The 21,569-nt window shown below is 35.6% G+C and overlaps 1 protein-coding gene across 2 annotated transcripts; it reads right to left on the bottom strand.

Annotated features, from left to right (window-relative positions):
• Positions 1-5,278: 5,278 nt before the first annotated feature.
• Positions 5,279-18,381, bottom strand: LOC111509055 (tubulin glycylase 3A). Of its 2 annotated transcripts, none has more exons than XM_074174978.1 (9): positions 18,017-18,381; positions 16,693-17,082; positions 13,948-14,271; positions 13,648-13,839; positions 13,501-13,591; positions 12,720-12,934; positions 12,431-12,640; positions 5,638-6,058; positions 5,279-5,580 (listed from the first exon to the last, which is right to left on the bottom strand). In XM_074174978.1, the coding sequence occupies exons 1-9, from the start codon at positions 18,264-18,266 to the stop codon at positions 5,307-5,309; spliced, it is 2,367 nt and encodes a 788-aa protein (XP_074031079.1). In that variant the 5' UTR covers positions 18,267-18,381; the 3' UTR covers positions 5,279-5,306. The 2 variants fall into 2 exon arrangements, with proteins under 2 accessions (XP_074031079.1, XP_074031080.1); XM_074174979.1 differs by having other exon boundaries at positions 5,356-5,580; positions 5,646-6,058; positions 18,017-18,378.
• Between the last annotated feature and the right edge of the window lie 3,188 nt (positions 18,382-21,569).

The following is a 21,569-nucleotide window of genomic DNA, read 5'->3' as shown; positions in this document are numbered from 1 at the left end:
AAAAATATCTGACTCAGGTTGCATGGGTTCTATTGTCTGTATTATTATGATGTATCTATTATTAGGTACGGCAGTATATGAATTTGCGCGTGGTTAATCTTTTGGAATTTCAATTTTGATGTAAAAATGAGTTGGTTGAAATTACTACTTGAAGCATACTACAAAATCACCCCAAATCAAGTGTTTCTTTTGTTTTTGATAGCATATAGCCCTTAAGTGACTTTTGTAAGAAAGTTGCACGAAAAACTATTGTTATTTTTTTTTGTATTGTTATGCTTCCCCCTCCAATGATAATTCTTGCGTCATTCATTATTTACTAATTAACCGTTTGATTTTGAAAAAGTTATTCGTCATAAAGAAACTGGTGATAAAATGGCACAATTGTAGTTAGCAGTGAAAATTTTCAAATGTAGTTCTGCACATTATTTGCCTATTCATATGTAATATGTGATAGTATATGGCGTGTATATTGATTGTTCTTCGTTCTTAATCGGTGTAAAGTAAATTATAAAATAAGATATAACTCTGTATATGTTGATGATTCAATTTTGTGATAATAATTTTAATATCAATGCATGGCATTGCTCTAATTTAGGTGCGTACAGTTAGAAAAAGTAACACCAATTTATTTGAAGACAAGTTTTAAAAAAAATTCGAGTTAGTTGTTGACATTCCAGAACAGTTACTTAGTTTCTTTTCAAATTTCTTGTCACCCAATCCTCAGACAACTTGTAACTTGTTTTCTACGCTGTATATGAACTAAATTTGTAACGGCTCAATCAGCCCTGTGTAAATATGTTTGGAATTCAAGTTTGCATTTGGTTGATATTTTTTTTTGATATGATGTGACATTCTAAAAGTATAATGTATATTCTTCAAAAATATGAGAGAGGTAGTTTCAATTTATTTCATAACAAATCATCTTGCACGTTTTTGTACATACACTTTAGTGTATGCTGCTTTCTGAATGTTTTCAAGGTGATGTTTCGAATTTTGCGTTCCCACCACGTCTTTGGTTGTCAAACAGAAGTCTTCAATACAGATATGAGGAACAACATAAAATTTTGTCGAGGTTGTATCCTACCTACTGCGCCATATTATATGTAATTGATCTCAAATTTTCAATACCAATGTTTTTGTTCCAGCAAATCTTCCCAAGCTTGACGAAGACGTTGCATTTTTCCTTGAAACGCAATGTATTCGGGTTATTTTCCTCATCTAATACCCTAAACTTGATATCACTTTTTGAAAATCGTTAGATAGCAGCCTTACACTTCATTAGAGTATTTCACATGAATCAGTGCCTGCTGCATGAAAATTAATAAGAATAATTGATGTTTAGATACCAAATATAAACAGAGAGTTTATTTTACATCTTCCAACTGAGTGTAATAATTTGTGACAAATATCAGTGTTGACAGCAAATTTTCAGTGAAAGAGGAGGTACCTTTATTGTACATTGACCATCTTTTGTTTCAATCTCAGTTTATTGTCAATATCTGTATCGATCTTTGAAATTCTGAAATATCCCAAATAATCTATTTCAGGTGAAAATATATATGTCTGATAAGATATGAAACTCGTTTGTGAATTAGGATAATTTATGAAATATGTCTATAAAAAAATGTATTTATTCAGGTATCTCTTCTTGTTACCGTATTGTCGCGAATTTTCGTTTTTTGTACTGATATCAACCTCAATAATTCCAGATTTGAATATATTTTCATTTCATGGTTTTCCAAAATGTACCCTGTATAACCTATATACTAATTATAGTGACATCTTGATGTTATTTCTTCCGATATTTGATTAGATATATAAGTTTTAGATAATTCTAATGTTAAATATACTCATGGAAATAAAAGATTTCAGCATTTGTTTGAGTTTTCATGTTGATCGATCAACTTTCAGCTAAACCTATATAGCAACAGACAATAGTCCGGTCTATTTAGACCTGAAAACCGTAATGAGATAACGAAAATTGCGACAGAGCTAAATTTTGGTGAAGACCTTCATTTTACCATGAAAAATTAAAATTTGGAAGTCCCAATTTGTCCCATGAGCGCTTCAGAAGTTATTCGGGGTCAAAGGTCAAAATTTCAGGTTTTTTGAGTATTTCTCGAAAACCGTAGGTTTTATAAAAAAAATAATTTCAGACCACAGTTGTATATCTCAAAATTCTCTACAAAAATGGTCTTTTTGATTTTTTTCTGTAGGTATCACCGTTCCTGAGATATCGTAATTGTAAAAGTCACGTTCTGTGCAATATGCACACGTTTCCACACCACCTATGAGGTAGTGTACTCGGCGCGTTTTTTTAACGTGGTTTTCCCAGAAGGCCTATTCCACGAGTCGTTATTACGTAATTTTTAGTCACAATACTTATTCAACTGTATGAAGATTATTCGGGTTAATAATGTTTATGGAGTGTAATTGTCAGTTTGATTTCTTTTGATACTGTAATCTGATTCATACCCGTCATAGTTAACTTCAACAATCATGTCTTCTGCAATTTCTTCTTCGTCTTCTTCCTCTTCTTCACCTGTCGGATGTTCATAAATTGTTCAAATAATGATGTAACAGTTGTCTCTTCATCAGCATAACATGAATCATCCTCTGTTGTACTCAACTCAACATTTGGCTTTGGCAATTGGTACACGCAGGTGAACACTGTAACCCTACTTTTCTACAGCCGTATTTGGCACTACAACCTTTCTTGCGATTGCAAAAAATTGTTATGAGGGGTTTTTCAGGGTCAAGGGGAGCAAAGTTTTAATTGGTTCCAGAGTATTATTTATCAATTTCCAACCCCAGTCTTCAGGGTTAAGATGATTTCCTTGCCATGTCTGAACTTGATAATATACCCGGTACAAGGTTTGAATAGCAGATACCGATGTTGGAGAAAGAGAAGATAGTTGTACTCCCTTCTTGTTTCAGGTATTTTTGACAAAGGTTGAATATCTGTACTTATCAATGCAATCTACTTTTTTTAAAGCTCCATAAATAGCAAGAAGAAATCGGCAATCCACGTGGATTATAACGAACTTTAGATCTCTTAAGTATTCAGTAAACTCATCATTTCTCGCATCACTTGCATCCATTAAAGTTTGCATTCCACGATTAACCACAACAATTTCACCTTCAGTCAAAAGCTTAAAGCAAATAAAGCAAAATTGCGACCTTTTTTTTCAAATAATAATCACTAAAAACTCTTATAGTAGACGCTTGTAATAAATACGTATATTCCTTTGAACAGAACGTTTAACACTAAAAGAAGCAGGCACATACGGGTAGAGGGGATTTTTGAAGAGCCTGGCGGTCCTTTAAATGTATATTTTCTGAATATAGTATATACATAAAAGAGACACAAACAGGTATTTTCACTTGCTTTAGTACCTGAATGTGTATATACGTGGCTAAGGTGTGCGTATTACATAGAACGTGACTTTTACAATTGCGATATCTCAGGAACGGTGATACAGAAAAAATTATAGGAACCTTTTTGTAGAGAATTTTGAAATCTACAACTTTGGTTTGAGGTTTTTTTTTATAAAACTCACGGTTTTCGAGAAAAACTCAAAAAAACCTGAAATTGACCTTTCATCCCGAATAACTTTTGAAGTGCTCATGGAATAGGTTGGGACTTTAAAATTTTTATTTTTCATGGTAAAATAAAGGTCTTCACCAAAATTTAGCTCTGTCGCAATTATCGTTAAATCAATATTGTATAATGACCGAACTATAAAGTTCATTTATTGCAGAAATGCGAGTAAATTGTTGAAAATAAATTTGATTTCACACGGAGAAAATATCAAAGAATGTTTCAATATAGAAGACATGTCTAGTTTTGGTAACACTAAGTCAAACCTTAAAAGCAATGTTAGTTCAGAAAGAGACAAATAATAATAGTAATTGGGACTACTTATTTCCCATTCTCTCCGCCATCAAAGTAAGACGATACTTGTCGTGAAGTTTTCAGTAACGACTGACAGGAATATTCTTTGAGAATAGGAGGAAAAACGATGGAAATATCGATTATTTTCATACCACCCTGTTTCAAGGTTCGTTCTGACTGTTGAAATTCTTTTCTATTCTCGAATTTTAGGCTTGCCTTTATATGGCAAAAATTTTGACAAAAAAAATCGGAAGGCTGTCGTCCTTGACTCATTGTGTCTGCTAAGGGCAGGCAGGCATAATTTGTTTGTTGATCCCAGAAACCAAACAGAACAATTCACCTTATGAAATATTCTAATTGAACACCATTAACTTTCTAATCAATTTTATATATTGTGATATAAGCAGAGGTGGCGTCAAGAACATATATTTTTCTTGATCACATACAACATTCTAACAACAGTCTGAAAGTATAACGCATCTTCGTGATTATATCCTACTAACTGCGCCATATTTTATAATTTTCAGGAAACAAAATTTTTGGTTTTCTACTACTCCATCTTGATACTAAAAAAAATGTGGAAATATTCTAAAGAAAGGAAGAAAGCAATCAATTTCAAAAAATTAACTCTATTCAAAAATTCATCACCCCTAAAAATATGACTCCTTTAAATTCAAATTATATAATTGTTCTGTGACATTATATAATTGTTTTCACCCTGTATATCACCTTGTATAAATATTGTCAATATTTAGGGTTGATTTTTATTAATATTTTTCTTGATCATATACAACATTCTAACAACAGTCAGAAAGTATAACGCATCTTCGTGTTTCTATTCTACCAACTGCGCCATATCATATAATCGTTCTGTGACATTATATAATTGTTCTTTCAGTAAATGAAAAGCAATCTAGACTTGAAGTAATGATTGATAGTTATTTTTCATCTCTTATACCAGTAGGATTTCTGACTGGCAACTGTCAACTAAGGAAACACCTCCATATTATAGGGCTAGTGGACACACCTCTATGCAGGATGTGTGAACAGGAAGATGAAACTGTCAGGCATGTCTTATGTGAGTGTCCGGAGTTATCGTCAATAAGAGAGTGTGTGTTCGGCGAATCTTGGGCTATACCTGCCGATATAAAGGAGATATCTCCTAGTGACCTGTCCACCTTCTTGCAAAGGATAAGATGGACGATGACCTTGGAGGACAACTCTTCGGGAAGATGTACAATAGGTCACATTTGGCCTGAGTGCTGTGGGCCTACACTTACCCTCCCTACTCTACAGATACAAAACTAATATTCGTCTAGCAGAGCAGTAGCTTCCCCAAAATTTAAATTAATATAAATGTAATGGTTTCAAAAAATAACACAGTTTACTATCTTGCATTTCATATATTACTTCATTTTTCAAAACTTCTAAGTATACTATTCAAATCGAAGGCATTCAGATTCTTGCTGAGGAAAATATTTTTATTGACATCAGTTCCGTAAGTGGTATCAGAACCCTTATTCAAAATATTGGTTCCCCTAAGTATACTGGCAGTCCCTTCTTTCCAAACGTCGTTAAAACTACTGGAACCATTACAAGACATTTTCAATTCTTTGCTAACGCCAAAACAACTACTGCTACTGGACCTGCTGGTCATTCTGCTACTTTCTCTTGCGTTTCGCTTTCTGAAAGCAGAGTAAGAAACAGAATTACTCCTAGTTTTAAATTTGGATGAACAAGACCTTGATACCCTCTCAGATTTAGCTTCGTATTTCTTCTTGTGCCCTTCTGACTTGATTGCTGGAATGAAGTCCACGCCACTATCTTTACCGTCGTTCAAAGATTTGAGGTCCTCGATGAAGTCCGCAATGACGGGTCCTTTGTAATTCTCCTTGGGAATGATTTTCGGGAGGATGTTCTTTATTTCGCTGTCCTTCATGAATTCTTTCTTGATGAAATCATTGCGCCTTAGTCTCCTAAGGGCTTTTTCTCGATCTGCTTTATCGGATTCTGACTTTACCCTGCTTCTGTTTCTGAATATACGGCGCCCCCTGATGGAGAGATTCATCCCCAAGTAAGGTGGTGTTCTGGGGAAGTTTTGCTTGTAGACCATTTCGAAGAGACCTGTGTCCGCATTTGGGTCTCTACGTCTGTCAATCACAACTGGAAAATGATCCAAATAAAATTTCAATTTTTTATAGCTATGTGAATATAATCATAGATGATGCCTAAAGTTGAGATTTTCTTCAAGGTTTCATGAATGGCTTTAGTAAGTAAAATAGTAAATGGAAGACATAGAGTCTACCATAGTCTTCCATTTCTTGATTGAATGACCCTTTGGAATCTTCCAGAACTAAACAAGATTTTCATGAAAAAATTATGGTTCATTCAAGTTTTCAAATCTGGAATTATTTCTATGGTAAAATGTTTGATCTTTGAATCTTTGTAAAGCGCTTTATATACCGGTTAAAATGAAAACCACACGAGTAGCAAAAATGGTTCAAAAACCATTAAAATTATAGAATCTGTGCATCCATTCTTTCAAAAAGTATCTGGAGAATTTATTAAATTTGGATCGTGTGAACACTTGAATAGCCTTATATATATATATATATATATATATATATATATATATATATATATATATATATATATATATAAATATATATATATATATATATATATATATATATATATATATATATATATATATATATATATATATATATCGACAGAAGACTCTCCACACGACAGACAATCTGTGACACTACCTTATATCAAAGGTGTGACCGACAAAATCGGGAGAATACTAAGACGTAAAAACATTCGGACAACCTACAAACCGCACAAAACAATATCCAGTTGGCTGCCCAGACCGAAAGAGAGAATTTCCCTAGAAAACCAAGGAGTATATAGCATCACATGCGAGGACTGTGGACAACAATATATCGGTCAGACCAACAGACGTATATCTGCCAGAACCCAGGAGCACAAAAACTCGATAAGAACAAAACAAACCTCCTCTGCCCTCTTTCAACACCATCTTCAAAGAGGTCACAAGAAAAATTTTGAGTCCACAAAACAGGTAACATAGGTGTAAAACCCAAGAATTCGACAAATCAGGGAAGCTATCGAAATCGAAAAGCAAGGCCTCATCAACAAAAGGGATGACTCACTAAACATCCCAAAGATTTGGAAAACAATAATTAAAAACAACCACCAAAGACAACCACAAATTGATAATGAACCATCGCAGGTAGGAGAACCGCCAGAAGCCATTAACAACCCTCAGGTAGAAAAACAGGTAACAAATCCATACAACTTACGCAAGCGAAACCATATAAAAACACCACAAGAAGAACCTAACATCAGTTACACCTCTCGAAGCGAAGCAGTAACTCGTCTTGATGATATATATATATATATATATATATATATATATATATATATATATATATATAAAATGAATAAATACATAAGTACTTTTTTATCATTCCCACATTGATTTCAATTTAAGAGCCAATTGTCAATTCCCATATTGAAATCAATATGCGAATGATCAAAAAGTCCTTATCTATTTATTTTTTGATTTTTATGGAAATATTTTCCAGCAGCTTGACTGCATTAACCTTTCTATATTTCATATCATCTCTAGACACATGTGGATTCGTTTTTCGATGGCATTTCAGGTTAGCTTCTCAAATTTCTGCTACCGCAGTTGTCGGTTGATTGGTCAAACCACCAACACTGACATAAAAACTTGGCAAGTTGACTTGGGTGTCACACCAATAGGTGGTTCCACCTATGTTTCGCTTGCGTTTACGCAGCTATTTTTATCAAGAACTTTCTTGGTTTTTCCATTTTGTCTTCAATCGAGGACCGCCTCCCCGGTACTGACGATGCCCAATAGGCTGAAACAGCTGTCTACCGGTGGCTCTTAAATTGAAATCAATATGGGAATGATCAAAAAGTACTTATCTATTTATTTTTTGATTTTCATGGAATTATTTTCCAGCAGCTTGACTGCTAGGGCTATTCAAATTCGTTTCTGTACATGGGGATCTCGTAAACGATGAGAGATAGAGTGTCGGTTGAATTGTGGCAAAGTTGCGTATTTTAGAGACCTATTCAATGATGTAAAAAGCGAATATAGCTCGTTTGGTTCTGAAGATATACAGGAGAAACCAAAAAATCCCAAATTATTTTTTTGTCTATATCTTCTTTATTCACATACATATTGAAAATCTGTCCACATTTTGCTATTGGCACTTGATGTGGACTATCAGAATATGTCCATGAATCTTTTATATAGGGTGTCATCTGACTTGGACCACCCCCATCTTTGAATTTTTAAATACGGACCTGTTTTTTTTGTTGTAGTTTTTGGATCGTAGACGTTTACTTCATACTGATTTTATATTTCGGTATGTTTCGGTAATATTTGATTATAATTGGGTGAATTATTCCCTTTTAAATTACCTCTCTGGAAATTGGTTGACTGAATTAAATAAAAACACAATAGCAACTTTCACGTCTCCCTATGTACCGTAGAGGTTTTAGAAAGTTTTTTTTTTCATTTTCAGGTACCTATTCATTTTTTTTCATATTTCCATTGCTCTGATCGTTTTTTACAATGAAGTCCGAATAAGAAACCTTTTATGATTATCTGAAACATATCTACAACAAAAATATATTATATGTTTTTTGATGAGCAGAAGAAGAAATGATAGCAATAATAACATCCGAAACGAACACTATATATAATTGTAATGAAAATTGAAATGAAGTAATTTATATACACAAAAAAATAAATGACGCAATAAATGTTCTTATTGGAGTCCTTCCATTTCGAGACGAATAATGGGCCAATAAGATCACCTGCAAGATCACCAGATCTTACTATTTTGGAATATTTTCTATTGGGGACATTGAAAAATAGGATTTACGCTGGAAGAGAGATAGAAAATGTGAAATAGTCGAGATTGAGGATTTTGAATGATTTCGCAACAATGCAGCAAATAATTGTATTGAGGGCAATATATAATATGAAAAACCGAGTTCAAAAATGTCTCGAAATGGAAGGACTCCAATTCGAACATTTATTGCGCCATTAACTTTTTTCTGTATTTAAATTACTTCATTTCAATTTTCACTAAAATTATAGTGTTTGCTTCGGATGTTATTATTGCTTTCATTTCTTTTTCTGCTTATTAAAACACATATTATATATTTTTGATGTAGATATGTTTCAGATAATCATAAAAGGTTTTCTTATTCGAAGTTCATTGTAGAAAACGCTCAGAGCAATGGAAAAATATGAAAAGGTACCCAAAAATGAAAAAAAAACCCTTCAAAAATTCTACGGTACATAGGGAGACGTGAAAGTTGCTATTGTGTTTTTATTCAACCCAGTCAACCAACTTCAAGGCTGTATTTAAAAGGGAATAATTCACACAATTATAATCAAATATTACCGAAACATACAGAAATATAAAATATACTTTAATTTCTCAGTATGAAGTGAACGTCGACGATACAAAAATTTTAACAAAAAATGCAGGTCCGTATTTAAAAATTCAAAGATGGGGGTGGCCCAAGTCAGATAACACCCTGTATAAAATATTCATGGACATATTCTGAGAACCCACATCAAGTGCCAATAGCAAAATGTGGACAGATTTTCAATATGTCTGCGAATAAAAAAGACATATTTTCAAAATAAGAACTATATTTGATTTTTTACATCATTGAATAGGTCTAGGAAATACGCAACTTTGCCACAATTTAACCGTCACTCTATCTCTTATCGTTTACGAGATCCCCATGTACAGAAACGAATTTGAATAGCCCTGTATATACAGTGTGTCCAAGATAAGGATCCTAAGCATGGGAATCTCAGTACCTGTTGGAGATACAGCTTAGGTTAAATTAGGAAAAAGGTGTGTTCTTTAAAGCTTATTTACATGCCGTTTAGAAACTTGAAGAATTTTCATGGCCTGCTGAGATATTTGGGAAAAACGAGAATTTGACAATATCAATTTTATTTTTTTCTGACTTTATTTGAAAAGAAATCAAAAAACGAATAACACTTTTTCATTGGCACTTTTAGGGTACTACACGATGGTATTTTTAGATTTTATATCCGACGTTTCGTTTTCAAGAAACCATCAACTTTATTTTTTTATATGATCCGAAACAAAAGTACACCCTGTATCTGATTCCATTTTTTATTACGAATTCAACGATGTATCACATGCCATTGTTTTCTGTTTAGTTTAAAGGAAAATTACATTTTTTCTATTTTTAAAAAAATCTTTAAGTAGTCGTTGCAAACAAATGCTTTGACGTAAATACCTGTCACCGAGCCTGTCAAATATTATTTAATTACACGATAAAATAGTAATTGTCGTTGTTGTTAGCCTGTTTGTCGAGTTGTTGTTTTTAGAGTTATTGTCACTGTTGTCGTTACTATTGTTTATTGTTGAATAGATAATATTGTGTTATTATCGTCGAATATGCCGGGTGAGCATTATAGCCATGAAGAAAAGTTCGACATGCTAACGTGCTATCTTAATACATATCCAGAAAGAAAGCAGCCATGTAAGTCCATTTTCTTAGAGCTGGCTCGAAATTTAAAAGAATATGGTTCATTTAAAAAGCCTGTTTTATCTCGAAAAAAGGAATCTTCAGAAGAAGCCCAAAATAATGTTTTACAAGCAGTTGTTGAGAACCTTGAAAAATCAACTAGGCAAATCGAAAATAATGTAGGAGTAGCCAAATCCACAGCTCAATTTATTTTGCGTAAAAATAGATATCACCCCTATAAATTTAGGATTTGCCAAGGACTTAAACCAGGGGATTTCGAACGGCGCCGAAATTTTTGCGAATGGTATACACGCGCGTGTGAAGAAGATTATAATTTCCCTTCAAAAATAATATGGTCCGACGAAAGTATGGTCACTAATAATGGTATCTTCAACCGCCGCAATACGCATTACTGGGCTCAGCAAAATCCGCGTGTTGAGAAAATATCAAGACATCAAGAACGTTTTGGGTTTAATATGTGGTGTGCAATTTTAGGAACTGAAATACTAGGTCCGTTTTTTTACTATAATTCTTTGACCACCGAACGATACCATCATTTATTGCAAAACTATGTAGAAGACTGTTTAGATAATTTACCTCTGGCACAGGTCAATAACTGTTGGTTTCAACAAGACGGTGCTCCTGCACATAATTCTAGACAAGTTCGAGAGTATCTTTCGCAGCGATTTCCTGGAAGGTGGATTGAAACCTTTAGTGAAGTGTCTTGGCCAGCGCGATCCCCTGACTTAACTCCTCTGGACTTCTTCATATGGGGTTTTGTTAAAAACCGGGTTTACCAACATTCTTTTGAAACTGAACAACAGTTACGAGAATGTGTAACTGTCGCATTTAACAGTATTACACCAGAGATGTTACGTGATGTTTTAAGTTCTACAGTTAGAAGATCATACTTACGGAAACCTGTTTGAACACCTCCTTTGAATTAAATAAAAAATGCGTTAATTTCTTTGTTGTTTTCATTACTTTAAAAAAATCATTATTAACCTACTTAAAAATTTTCCCTTAAACTAAAAAGAAAACAATGGCATGTGTTACATCGTTGAATTCGTAATAAAAAATGGAATCAGATACAAGGTGTACTTTTGTTTCGGATCATATAAAAAAATAAAGTTGATGGTTTCTTGAAAACGAAACGTCGGATATAAAATCTAAAAATACCATCGTGTAGTACCCTAAAAGTGCCAATGAAAAAGTGTTATTCGTTTTTTGATATCTTTTCAAATAAAGTCAGTAAAAAATAAAATTGATATTGTCAAATTCTCGTTTTTCCCAAATATCTCAGCAGGCCATGAAAATTCTTCAAGTTTCTGTACGGCATGTAAATGAGCTTTAAAGAACACAACTTTTTCCTAATTTAACCTAAGCTGTATCTCCAACAGGTACTGAGATTCCCATGCTTAGGATCCTTATCTTGGACACACTATATATATATATATATATATATATATATATATATATATATATATATATATATATATATATATATATACTTGCGGCAGTCATCTTCAGTGGCGTGGTCGAAGTACTCTTCTTGACGTATCAATAATAAGTTTCAGTTGATACGTCACTGAAGATGACTGCCGCAGTTACAGTTGAAACGTTTGTAGATTTCACCATAGAAGATCACAGCAAAACCCGGAAACCAACCGAAACATTGACCCCAGCTATGGAAGCCTACATTTCTATATGATACTTTCATTATTCTTTGTGAAAAATTCACCAATTATCGGTATCCCTTACAGAATACGAAATCATATTGATCGCAATTATTTCATGAACATACATTATAGTTTCATATAGTTTCAAATGCCATTACATAAACATAAAACAAAACGATCAGTATGCAGCAAAAACTAAGAAAATATAATAAGCGGCGCAGTGCATAGGATTGATTTACTCCCCTTCATCAGTAGTTACAAATTTACCTACCTTTTATGACGTCTTCCATGCACTGTGCACATAGCCTACTTGTAACGCTGGTCGAGAAAGATAAATCGGGGCTACAGTTAATTTCCAACAACCAAGGTCTAAAATCTTCCGATAGCATGAAGTCAGCTCCGTAAATCTCGAATGTGTTCATGCGACGATCCATTGTGTCTTGACTTGAGAGCATCGTACATATTATACTCTGCTGCATACCTGAAATATCGATATAACCCTCGAGGTAACGTATGTGAACTTATGCTTTTCGTCATATTTCATTAAGATTATGTCTCACCTGGGTAAATAACCTCATTCCACTTATCCATGCAGCCATTTTGTTTGAGGTAGGCCTTGAAAGTATGGCAGTCCCACATGTTATCATCTGGCAGTGCTTTGTCCCGTTCGGAGCCATTTGTGTATTTGCATTGGATTGCATAATTCGTCAAATGCAAAGATTCGTGAAAATTTTTCAAGTTGAATATTTGGCTACTGAATCGCAAATAACTGTCTCTGAAAATTTAAACCTCATGTTATTATACTGAGTTATTTTTTCTCACAAGTAGGTTGAGTTCAGCCCAAACTGATTCCTAATATTCAAACTAGTTTGTTAACACCTACTGTATAATTGAAAGGGGTATATTTTTCAGAGATTAATTTTTTGCAAAAGAAGGGTTTTAGTTTTCTACTTCTTCATCTTGATACATAAAAATGGGGGAATTTTCCAAAGAAAGGAAGCAATTAAGTTCAATAAAGTAATTGTCTACCAGTAATGTCTATAGTGAGGATGGCACTGTTCCATATAAGTAAAATCACTAAACATGAACGAGAATTTATCAAAATTCGAATGAATTATGACATATAAGCCAGGATGAATACATCCATATATCATTGATGCAAATCCTAATTTCATCTATACGAATGAGAAAATGAACGAGGCCATGAACAGAACCCTGAGAAATGCCGATTAAAACAGCAGAACTATTATATAGGGCGAAATTATGTTTTTTTGAAATAAATGAGTCAACAGAAGTTTCACATAAAAATTCAATTCACTGAAAAAAAACAATGTGGAGTACCTGTACATCCATATGGTCAAGGGCTGGACGCAAGTCACCATGAACCACTGTCTGATATCGAACTTGGTTTGATATATTATTAACGGCCTTTCTGAAAATAACTAACAATTTTTATGAGTTTGAAATACGAATATCTTGAAAGTTTACCTATATATTTTTGGACTACGTACTTCATTTTGAGACTCATTACTTTATCGACATCTGTTATATCTTTAACCAGCTGTATTCCGCGACCTCTGCATTTGTTTCCCGGCTTCAGTATCCAAATATTCCTCATTCCATCTATGTCGTATTGTGGCCAATATTTCTGCATCTCTTTCAGAGTTGATTTAACGTTAGCTGCAAATCATCAAATCGAGATATTTTGTATTTCGGAGTTCCCCAGGGATCAACACTAGGGTCGCTCCTATCCATGACTGTTTACCATTGTTTTGTGTATTAACTCACCATAAACTGTTGGTAACGGTTCACAAAAGTCTTCGAATAAACCATCCTGGTGTAGAATGATATGGAAATGTGTGAAGAACTGGTCCCATTCGTGGTCCCATATTTGAGCAAATTCATTATCTATATCCAAATGCTTTTGGCTGGCGATGTAATCGTTACACCGGTCGATGGCGAATAAAATGGCAGTTTCTGATACTCTTCCGTCTGGGGACTGAATGGCGTGCTTGTCCCCTGTTTCGTACTTATGGGCGAACCACTTCAGCAGGCCGATGCAGGCTGTCAGTCGGAAATCGTCGATGAAGAGGTTGTAGTGATCCGGAAAACCTTTGAAAACGTCAAAAGTCATTCAAATAATCAACAAAACTTCTTTTATATCTCAGTTTCCTTCAAAAACCTTCGTTAAAATTCAGTCCTGAACATTATAACAAAATGGGTTGGACAGAAATTGTTAAACAGAAAGTCTTCCTGGTGAATGTTCTGTAGTAAATCCTGAACGGTTTCACTATTATTATTATATATCCCCTAGTCACAACTGTAACATCTACGGGTTTATAGCTTAATCACCAGTGAAATAATACGTCATTAACTGTCTGTTAACCCTTGGTAATCCTCTCGCTATTTTTTTTCGAGTTAGCTTCATTTAAATAAAATTTGGCAGCTGTTGTCACCAGATACGGACTTCCCGTCCGCAGTCAGGCAGTTCCGAATGAGACTTGAATTCGGCTTCTTGCACGAAGAGGGGGTCTTTATTTGCAGCGATAAAGATCTTGAGAATTCGCAGACACTTCCTTCCAAGAGGTTACTATGGTAAATTTTGAAATAAAAGCCTGCTCAGAACCTTCAAAAGATACTATATACAATAATAAAAAAATAAAGAAAAAATATAACAAAATAGACAAAGGAAAACATCAAAAAATTTAAGAAAATAAACATAACAAAATCTCGAAAATAAAACTCAATATTTGTGCCTTTGCCGGAAATTACTGTAATATACGAGAGTGAAGAAATACTCTAGTTTGGCCGATGATTTCTGACCGCTAAATAACTATGACGCAATTATCAGGTCCTAAAATCATAAAATGGTAAGTACACATGTACATTTAACTCACCGCTGCCTTTTTCCTGCTCCCTTGACCGACCATTGAGAGAACCATTCAACTCTAAGTTCTCGAATCCTCCTCAAAGTTCGCGCAGACTTACTTCCAGAAAATTTTCCGCACTACAATGAGACCTCTGCCTCATGCAAAGAATGCCCAAACTGTCAGTCCTCTCTGCCTTTCAAAAGCCAGGAAGAAATCACGTGTGCCTCGTCCCGCCCGTTTCTCAAACCGTTCCTCTGATTTTCCATCTTTCCAAAACACGCCGACGAATTTTGTTTATATAAACACTCTCTCGGTCTTGCCATGATGTTACATTGTATGAGACAGAGAACCGGAGTTGAAAAAATCATATATTAAAGAAATCTGTCTCTTCCCGAAGTTAGAATGTATATCATTCTACATAGATTTTACTAGGTATTATAGTTCTCCATTCATCATGAAAACCTAATGAATGAAGGATTGAAACTTTTGGAACTTTAATTTGAAGAAATTCATCTATCGAGGAATATTAGTTATCTGGGAGTTATACTGGATCCTAACTGACCTGATATATCTGTCCTAGATCTACGACTGTATATACCTACACTGGAACCTGAAGCTGCCTACTCTTAGTATCTATTAAAAGACATTCTTCTCGCGTTTGGTAACCTAAGACGTGAAAAGCAACTACTATTAACAAATCAGGAAGGGTGCAAAGACATAACGGGAACATTCATAAAGATACATACAGCGGCATCGGATACAAAGTGAAACCTAGACACTTAACATTTTTTAATAACGAAGAAGAGGAAGCTACAAAGAATCAGGCAAAACTGTGATTCTGAAATGAATATGTAAAGAAACGAACATCCTACATGTAAATAATACTGAAGGACATTTCTTTCACAAACTGAGAAGTGTGCGACCAGGAGATCAGAAGGTGTAAAACAAAGAAGGCTGTCATTATTGGCTCACTGCGCTTACTCAGGGAGCATGATTCTCGGGCCCAATGATCACTTACCCCACGGTATGGAGAATGGTCGTTGGTTGATACTGCTGGCGCGCCCTCCCGAATGTATCGGAGCTTCGGGGGATAGGGCCTGACCAGCGCATACTACTGTAAAAAAATATTGTAATAATTATTATTTGAGTCCTTCGTGGAATGATGCTTTCTCTACTCTTGAATTTTAAAATCATACCCGCTTGCCGCAAAAATCTTAGCCGGACAGATGCAGAAAGCTGTCATTCTTGGCTCATTACGCTTGCTCAGGGCGCATGATTCTCCAACCCAGTAATCACTCACCCCACGGTGTGGGGAGTGGTCGTTGGTTGATAATGCTGACGCGCCCTCCCGAACGTATCGGGGCTTCGGGGTATGGGGCCTGATCAGTGGAAACTCAGATACAAAAAAATAATAATACATATAGTGGTGAATTGGAACATTAGTAGTGTGCTTGAATCGATCCCTACCTCGACAAGATAATTTTCTCGAGAGAATGTATCTAGTTGAAGTCTGCAACGTTAAATGGTGAGCAGTCATAATGCTCCCTAGGTAGCTCGAGGAGCTATCAACATGACCTACCCAGAACACGAGTTTATTGACCGTTGACTTGAAAAAATAATAATGTGTATTTGTCCACCAAAAAAATATATATACAATTCTTACCTAATACATAAACCCTAGGATAGTTAACGCTAGCCACACCGCTTTCGGTGTACCAATAGGATTGCTGCAGTAGAAGTGCCAATCCTTCTTTGGAAGCGAACAAAGATCTGCTGAACCTGTTTATCAATTTAAAGGTGTTGGCTCTATGCTGCAAATCTCCCGGCTCCTTCCTCATGCTCCAGTAGAAGTCGACCTCGTGGTTCTGGAGCATGCGGGATAAGATTGTCTTCTCGCACTTCTCAACATACGTTTGCTGGGATTCCCAGTCTTGCTTGACGGGTAAGTTGCAGGTGACGTCATCCAGGCATGTTATTTTCTGTTTCATGGGAGGATCGACTTTTTCCAGCCACTGTCGTTTCAGCATTTCCTTCCGAATTATCGGCCATCCACCTGGAATGAAAAGATTTGTGATATTTACGGTGTTTTTTTAAATTTCATATAAACCTGTTGACTTTGCCGAAATAAAAATCGGAACTCGCAACTTGATTTTCATTCGTTTATTCATTTACATTGGATAATACAATATTCCAGACAGATTTTTCTGGTTTAATACTGATATAATCAATAGTACTTTCAGAATTGTAATTGATTGTGAAAACTTTGTGATCTCTCGTAGCAGCTTCCATGGATTTACTCAGATGAGTCATCCGCAGTTCCATAATAACTTCTATTACCTAAGTAGAATGTATTCGTTTGATAATGTTGTAAATCATGCTCGAAAGAAAATAACGCCGGCCGCCACTGGTAGCCATAAACCAATGGTGACGTAGCTAACAGCGCGCGAATGTACGATGATTCCATGCCACTCGAGAAGCAGCAAGAATAATGCTACCTACATCGACAGAACTTTGGCGAAATTTCTACGGCATTCGATTACGATATTTGAACGAGCATATCGACACAGTCAAGTGTAAGCTACAGTGCGGTAAGCGAAGTGATCTAGCAAGGCGATAGACATTCAAATAATAGTTGAATTTTCAGTTGAAGTGTTTGTATTTAAAGTGAAATAAATTTAAGTTTGATTATTCATTGTAATCAATTATTGGTGAACTCACGGGGAAAAACTCAACAATAATTTCAATTTTTTCAAGTGTATCATTTCTCGATTTCAGAAATGAAACCGTTCAGGAATCCAAATGCAAAACTCACTATACTTGGCGTATAGTCGAATAACCAGCACTAGTGTCAAAAGTAAATATTCCTCTAACTCCTAATAAGCCGTTTCTAATATCATACAAATCTGTAGCAAACAGATTTTCTACAATGTCAACCCAGAGAAAAAATTAAGCTACTCTATAATTACTAGCACAAAATTGCAACCAACCTTTGATTGTGAAAACTTTGTGGTCTCTTGTAGCAGTTTCCGTGAGTTTTCTGAGCTGAGTCAGCCGCTCCGATGTTATAGCACATTTGTATCTATTTTCAGTGGAGCTGTTCGATCTCTTGGTACAACTGTTTACGGTCCTCTGTATTTCCGGTGTTACGGTATGAAGTTTCGAAGTTGATGGAGCACTGTTTACTTGTGAAGTGGAATTGGTCTGTTTATTTTCTTCGGTGGTTTCTTCAGTGTCCATCTTTCTGCAGTTTGTATGGATGACATTGAAATGTGACAGGAATTTGGTTATTTTGGACAGCCGGTGCTAAGTGTTGCCTAGGATTTTTCCGCATTCATTCAGACCTAGGGTGTATATGTGGCTAGGAAGAAAATGATTTCAGTTAGATATTACTGAGAGTCCATAGTGCACACATCGTGATAACTGGTTAATAATAAAATAACATATATTTCCAACGATGTCTTCTTCAAACTAATTCGGGGACTCTAAGATGAAATTGATTTACTCGTATATGTAAAATATCATAGATGTAATGTTCCATCCTGCATCTATACTCATTCTACAAATCATAGTTGTCATTAACTGTCACATTATCATATCATGTTGTATTTTGTTGATTGAAGCCAATTTAATATATCCAATAACAATTCAATCAACAGTACTAAACACTTTATATTTCGCAACCTCAGAAATGCTATTTTTCATATTTGGAAGTGAGTATGCAACTAGTTCCGTAAATCCATTTATAGTCAGAGCATAATTGATTAGCATACGCTTCTTGAGATTGGCATTCGTTGTAACAAGAACTTGTACCCAAGGGGATTTATTTTCTCAATAATTCCTTCCAAGCTAAGTCTTTGAATTTCCGATTCAATGAATTTTTCTTCCCCCTGAGAATATCTACGAGATTTTATAACAACGGGCCTGCAATCTCGGGAGAGATTTTTAAAAAGACAAGCTGGTGGGACTATCGCATGTGTTGACCTGCAGATTTTGAGAGGAGTCCTTGGTCCACCGAAATTAACTGCAATTGCAGAATGATCTTCCAGAATATCATGACAAAGTATAACATCTATACAGAGATTATCCAAAATGATAGTTGAAATGTTTATACAGATGGTTTCACACTTCAATATAGACTATACAACTTTCTTCGACTTGCGACACATTGTTCAATGAAGCCATATTGATATTCATATTAGTAGGTATTCTTGGCATGTCATAACGAGAAACAATGGAATTGTTGATGACACTAGAGGTGCTTCTAGGATCAATGAACCCTGAAGCCTTAATTCCATCGATAGTGATCGGAACTGTGTCTTTACTGAGGCGCCGATGATAAGCAACCAAGTGTTTCTGACTAGCCACTACTGTTAGAAGGTGGTGTCGATATCTAAAAGGGTAATTCCGTGATAAACATAGAAGACAGTAGAGGATGGCGTTCGGAAGAAAAATAAAAGTGTGGTTTTCATTTATTTCTTGGTCGGAACCTACGGATTAACGGAAAATTGATAAAGGAATGAACAAGACGTACCAGACAGCAAAGAAGAGCTCTTTATTATTTTCAGTTTCTTCGAAACAAGAGTCTAAGAGATTAAGGGCATGTTGGTCAGACTAAGCGAACCATAATAGCTCATTACAAGAACCATAAACCCAAATATTTTAGTGTCGATTAATGTGCCTTAAAAAACTGCCACAGAATAATTGAGGAATGGTTGAAATTGATGAGGCCGGTATATTACAACAAGTTTTTAGATACCTTCGAGAGTTTGGGAATCAAAAAATGTTAGGTGAAATCTATGAACAAATGTCTCAATTCAATCAGCCTCTTGTTTATTTCTCACGCATGCAGGTAACGATTAGGTATCAACACAGGCAGTTATAAACTTCGAGAACAATCATACTCATTTTATAACCTAAATGTAAGGTAATGGTGCGTCCAGATGCATATGCTACCTGGGCTGAAAAGTCTCGGGACTAACACATAAATGTCGCTAGTTTCATTGCATTCATCGCTTTTTCAGTTAGTACTAACCTCCAAAAGAAAGCTGTTGAAATTTCATGATATGATACGAGTTATTGTGCTGAGAGTGACACTACTTTTGTTATCGGCTGGAGAGGTTATTGGCTCGGTATTTTAGGATGTTCGTGGTGTACTATTCTTCAACTATCTTGAGAAGGGAAATATCATCAACAGTGAATATGATATAGCGTTATTGGAGCGTTTGAAGGCCGAAATTGCAAATAAACCACCGCATGTCAAAGAATAAAAATCGAGACTACTCACCGTATCACCAATCAATCAAAACAATGCAAAACTACATAAATTCAACATCCACGGTATTCGGCAGATATGGCTCCCAGCGACTACTGACTATTTGCAGTACTCAAAAAAATGGTCGCCGGTAAGAAATTTCGCTCGAATAAAAAGGTTATTGCTGAAACTAGTCATTTCCTAGTGATGCTGACTTATGTGAAAGCAATTTTCTGTTTTTTTTAACCGTGATCTGCAGGTGTTAATGCCCGATGTTTCATCTACTACTGCGGTAGACATTATCGAAGGCAATTTGGTGACGAGTTGGTGCTAGTCTATCCAAGGGAAAAGCTTTCCTTCCTATGTTGAAAATGTTACAGACCAGATTGGGAGAATCTCAGAAAACACGACGTGAAACCAATATTTAGGCCAATAAGAACCATCAGACGAAGTCGTCTAAAGTTAGTTAAGGACCCCAGATACCCTGCAGCGACACCCGGAGTATACCGTGTAGTGTTCAAAAGGGACAATGAAACACTTATTGTCATTGCACCCCTATATTACACACTATCTACAATCAGACATAATCACTTGTGTTTCTGTTATTCCCTAACTGAACGGCATCCCAACGATGGCTTAATCCTAAGGTGTGTGTATCCATGCCGACAGGATGAATGACACTGAGCCTATCAGCTGTCTCTGCGGAACCTTCGAGATACCGGGCGCCCTCTCGTTGTGGCATCGCCCTGTCACGGTGATGCGTGGTTCTACTGTGATTAACCTTCTTTGCCTAGCTACTCGTGGAACTTTTATGGACAGAGTAAACTCAAAAATTCTTTCTGACACTGAGTCTGCAGACGAGATGGATGTCGAGCTTACAACTCCAACTGACCTTCCTGTAAATTTAGACCAGGAGCGAGAGCTTCCCAACTCTCCAACTCCTGATCCAATAACTGAACCTAAAAAAAAAAGTTTGGTGGTGCAGCCAAGAAACGACCGAGTCGTCTCCTCAAGAGCGGGGTACCTTATGAAACCGTTTTGCACCAAATTCTTGAGCAGCGTACGCAGAATCTGTCTCAGGTGAAGGAACAAACCCTTCATGAGCAGGTTAGCAAACGTCTGCGCTCAAGTGATGATTCACCAAAACCAGAGGCAAAAAAGCCCTGCACGGTTGAATCTAAGGCATCGTCAGGTGTAGCTGACGTGCAAAAACCCTCATAAGGGAAGGTTGTCGCGAGTATCAAGGTGGTAATCTTGCACCTTGACTATTCGACTACCGCATTAACGAT

The sequence above is a fragment of the Leptinotarsa decemlineata genome, unplaced genomic scaffold (assembly GCF_025532065.1).
Source record: "Leptinotarsa decemlineata unplaced genomic scaffold, Ldec_3_MD MMD2_tig00000882_RagTag_RagTag, whole genome shotgun sequence".
In the NCBI taxonomy this organism is placed as follows: domain Eukaryota; kingdom Metazoa; phylum Arthropoda; class Insecta; order Coleoptera; family Chrysomelidae; genus Leptinotarsa; species Leptinotarsa decemlineata.
This window is presented reverse-complemented; position numbering and strand designations above follow the sequence as displayed.

Bases quoted from the DNA above. Each gene is read 5' to 3' on its own strand.
- LOC111509055 (XM_074174978.1), bottom strand. From the start codon at position 18,266: ATGGACACTGAAGAAACCACCGAAGAAAATAAACAGACCAATTCCACT. The intron at 14,272-16,692 runs GTAAGAATTGTA...ACGTTTTCAAAG, and splicing joins TCCTAGGGTTTATGTATTAG to GTTTTCCGGATCACTACAAC. The intron at 13,592-13,647 runs GTAAACTTTCAA...AGTTATTTTCAG, and splicing joins CGTAGTCCAAAAATATATAG to AAAGGCCGTTAATAATATAT.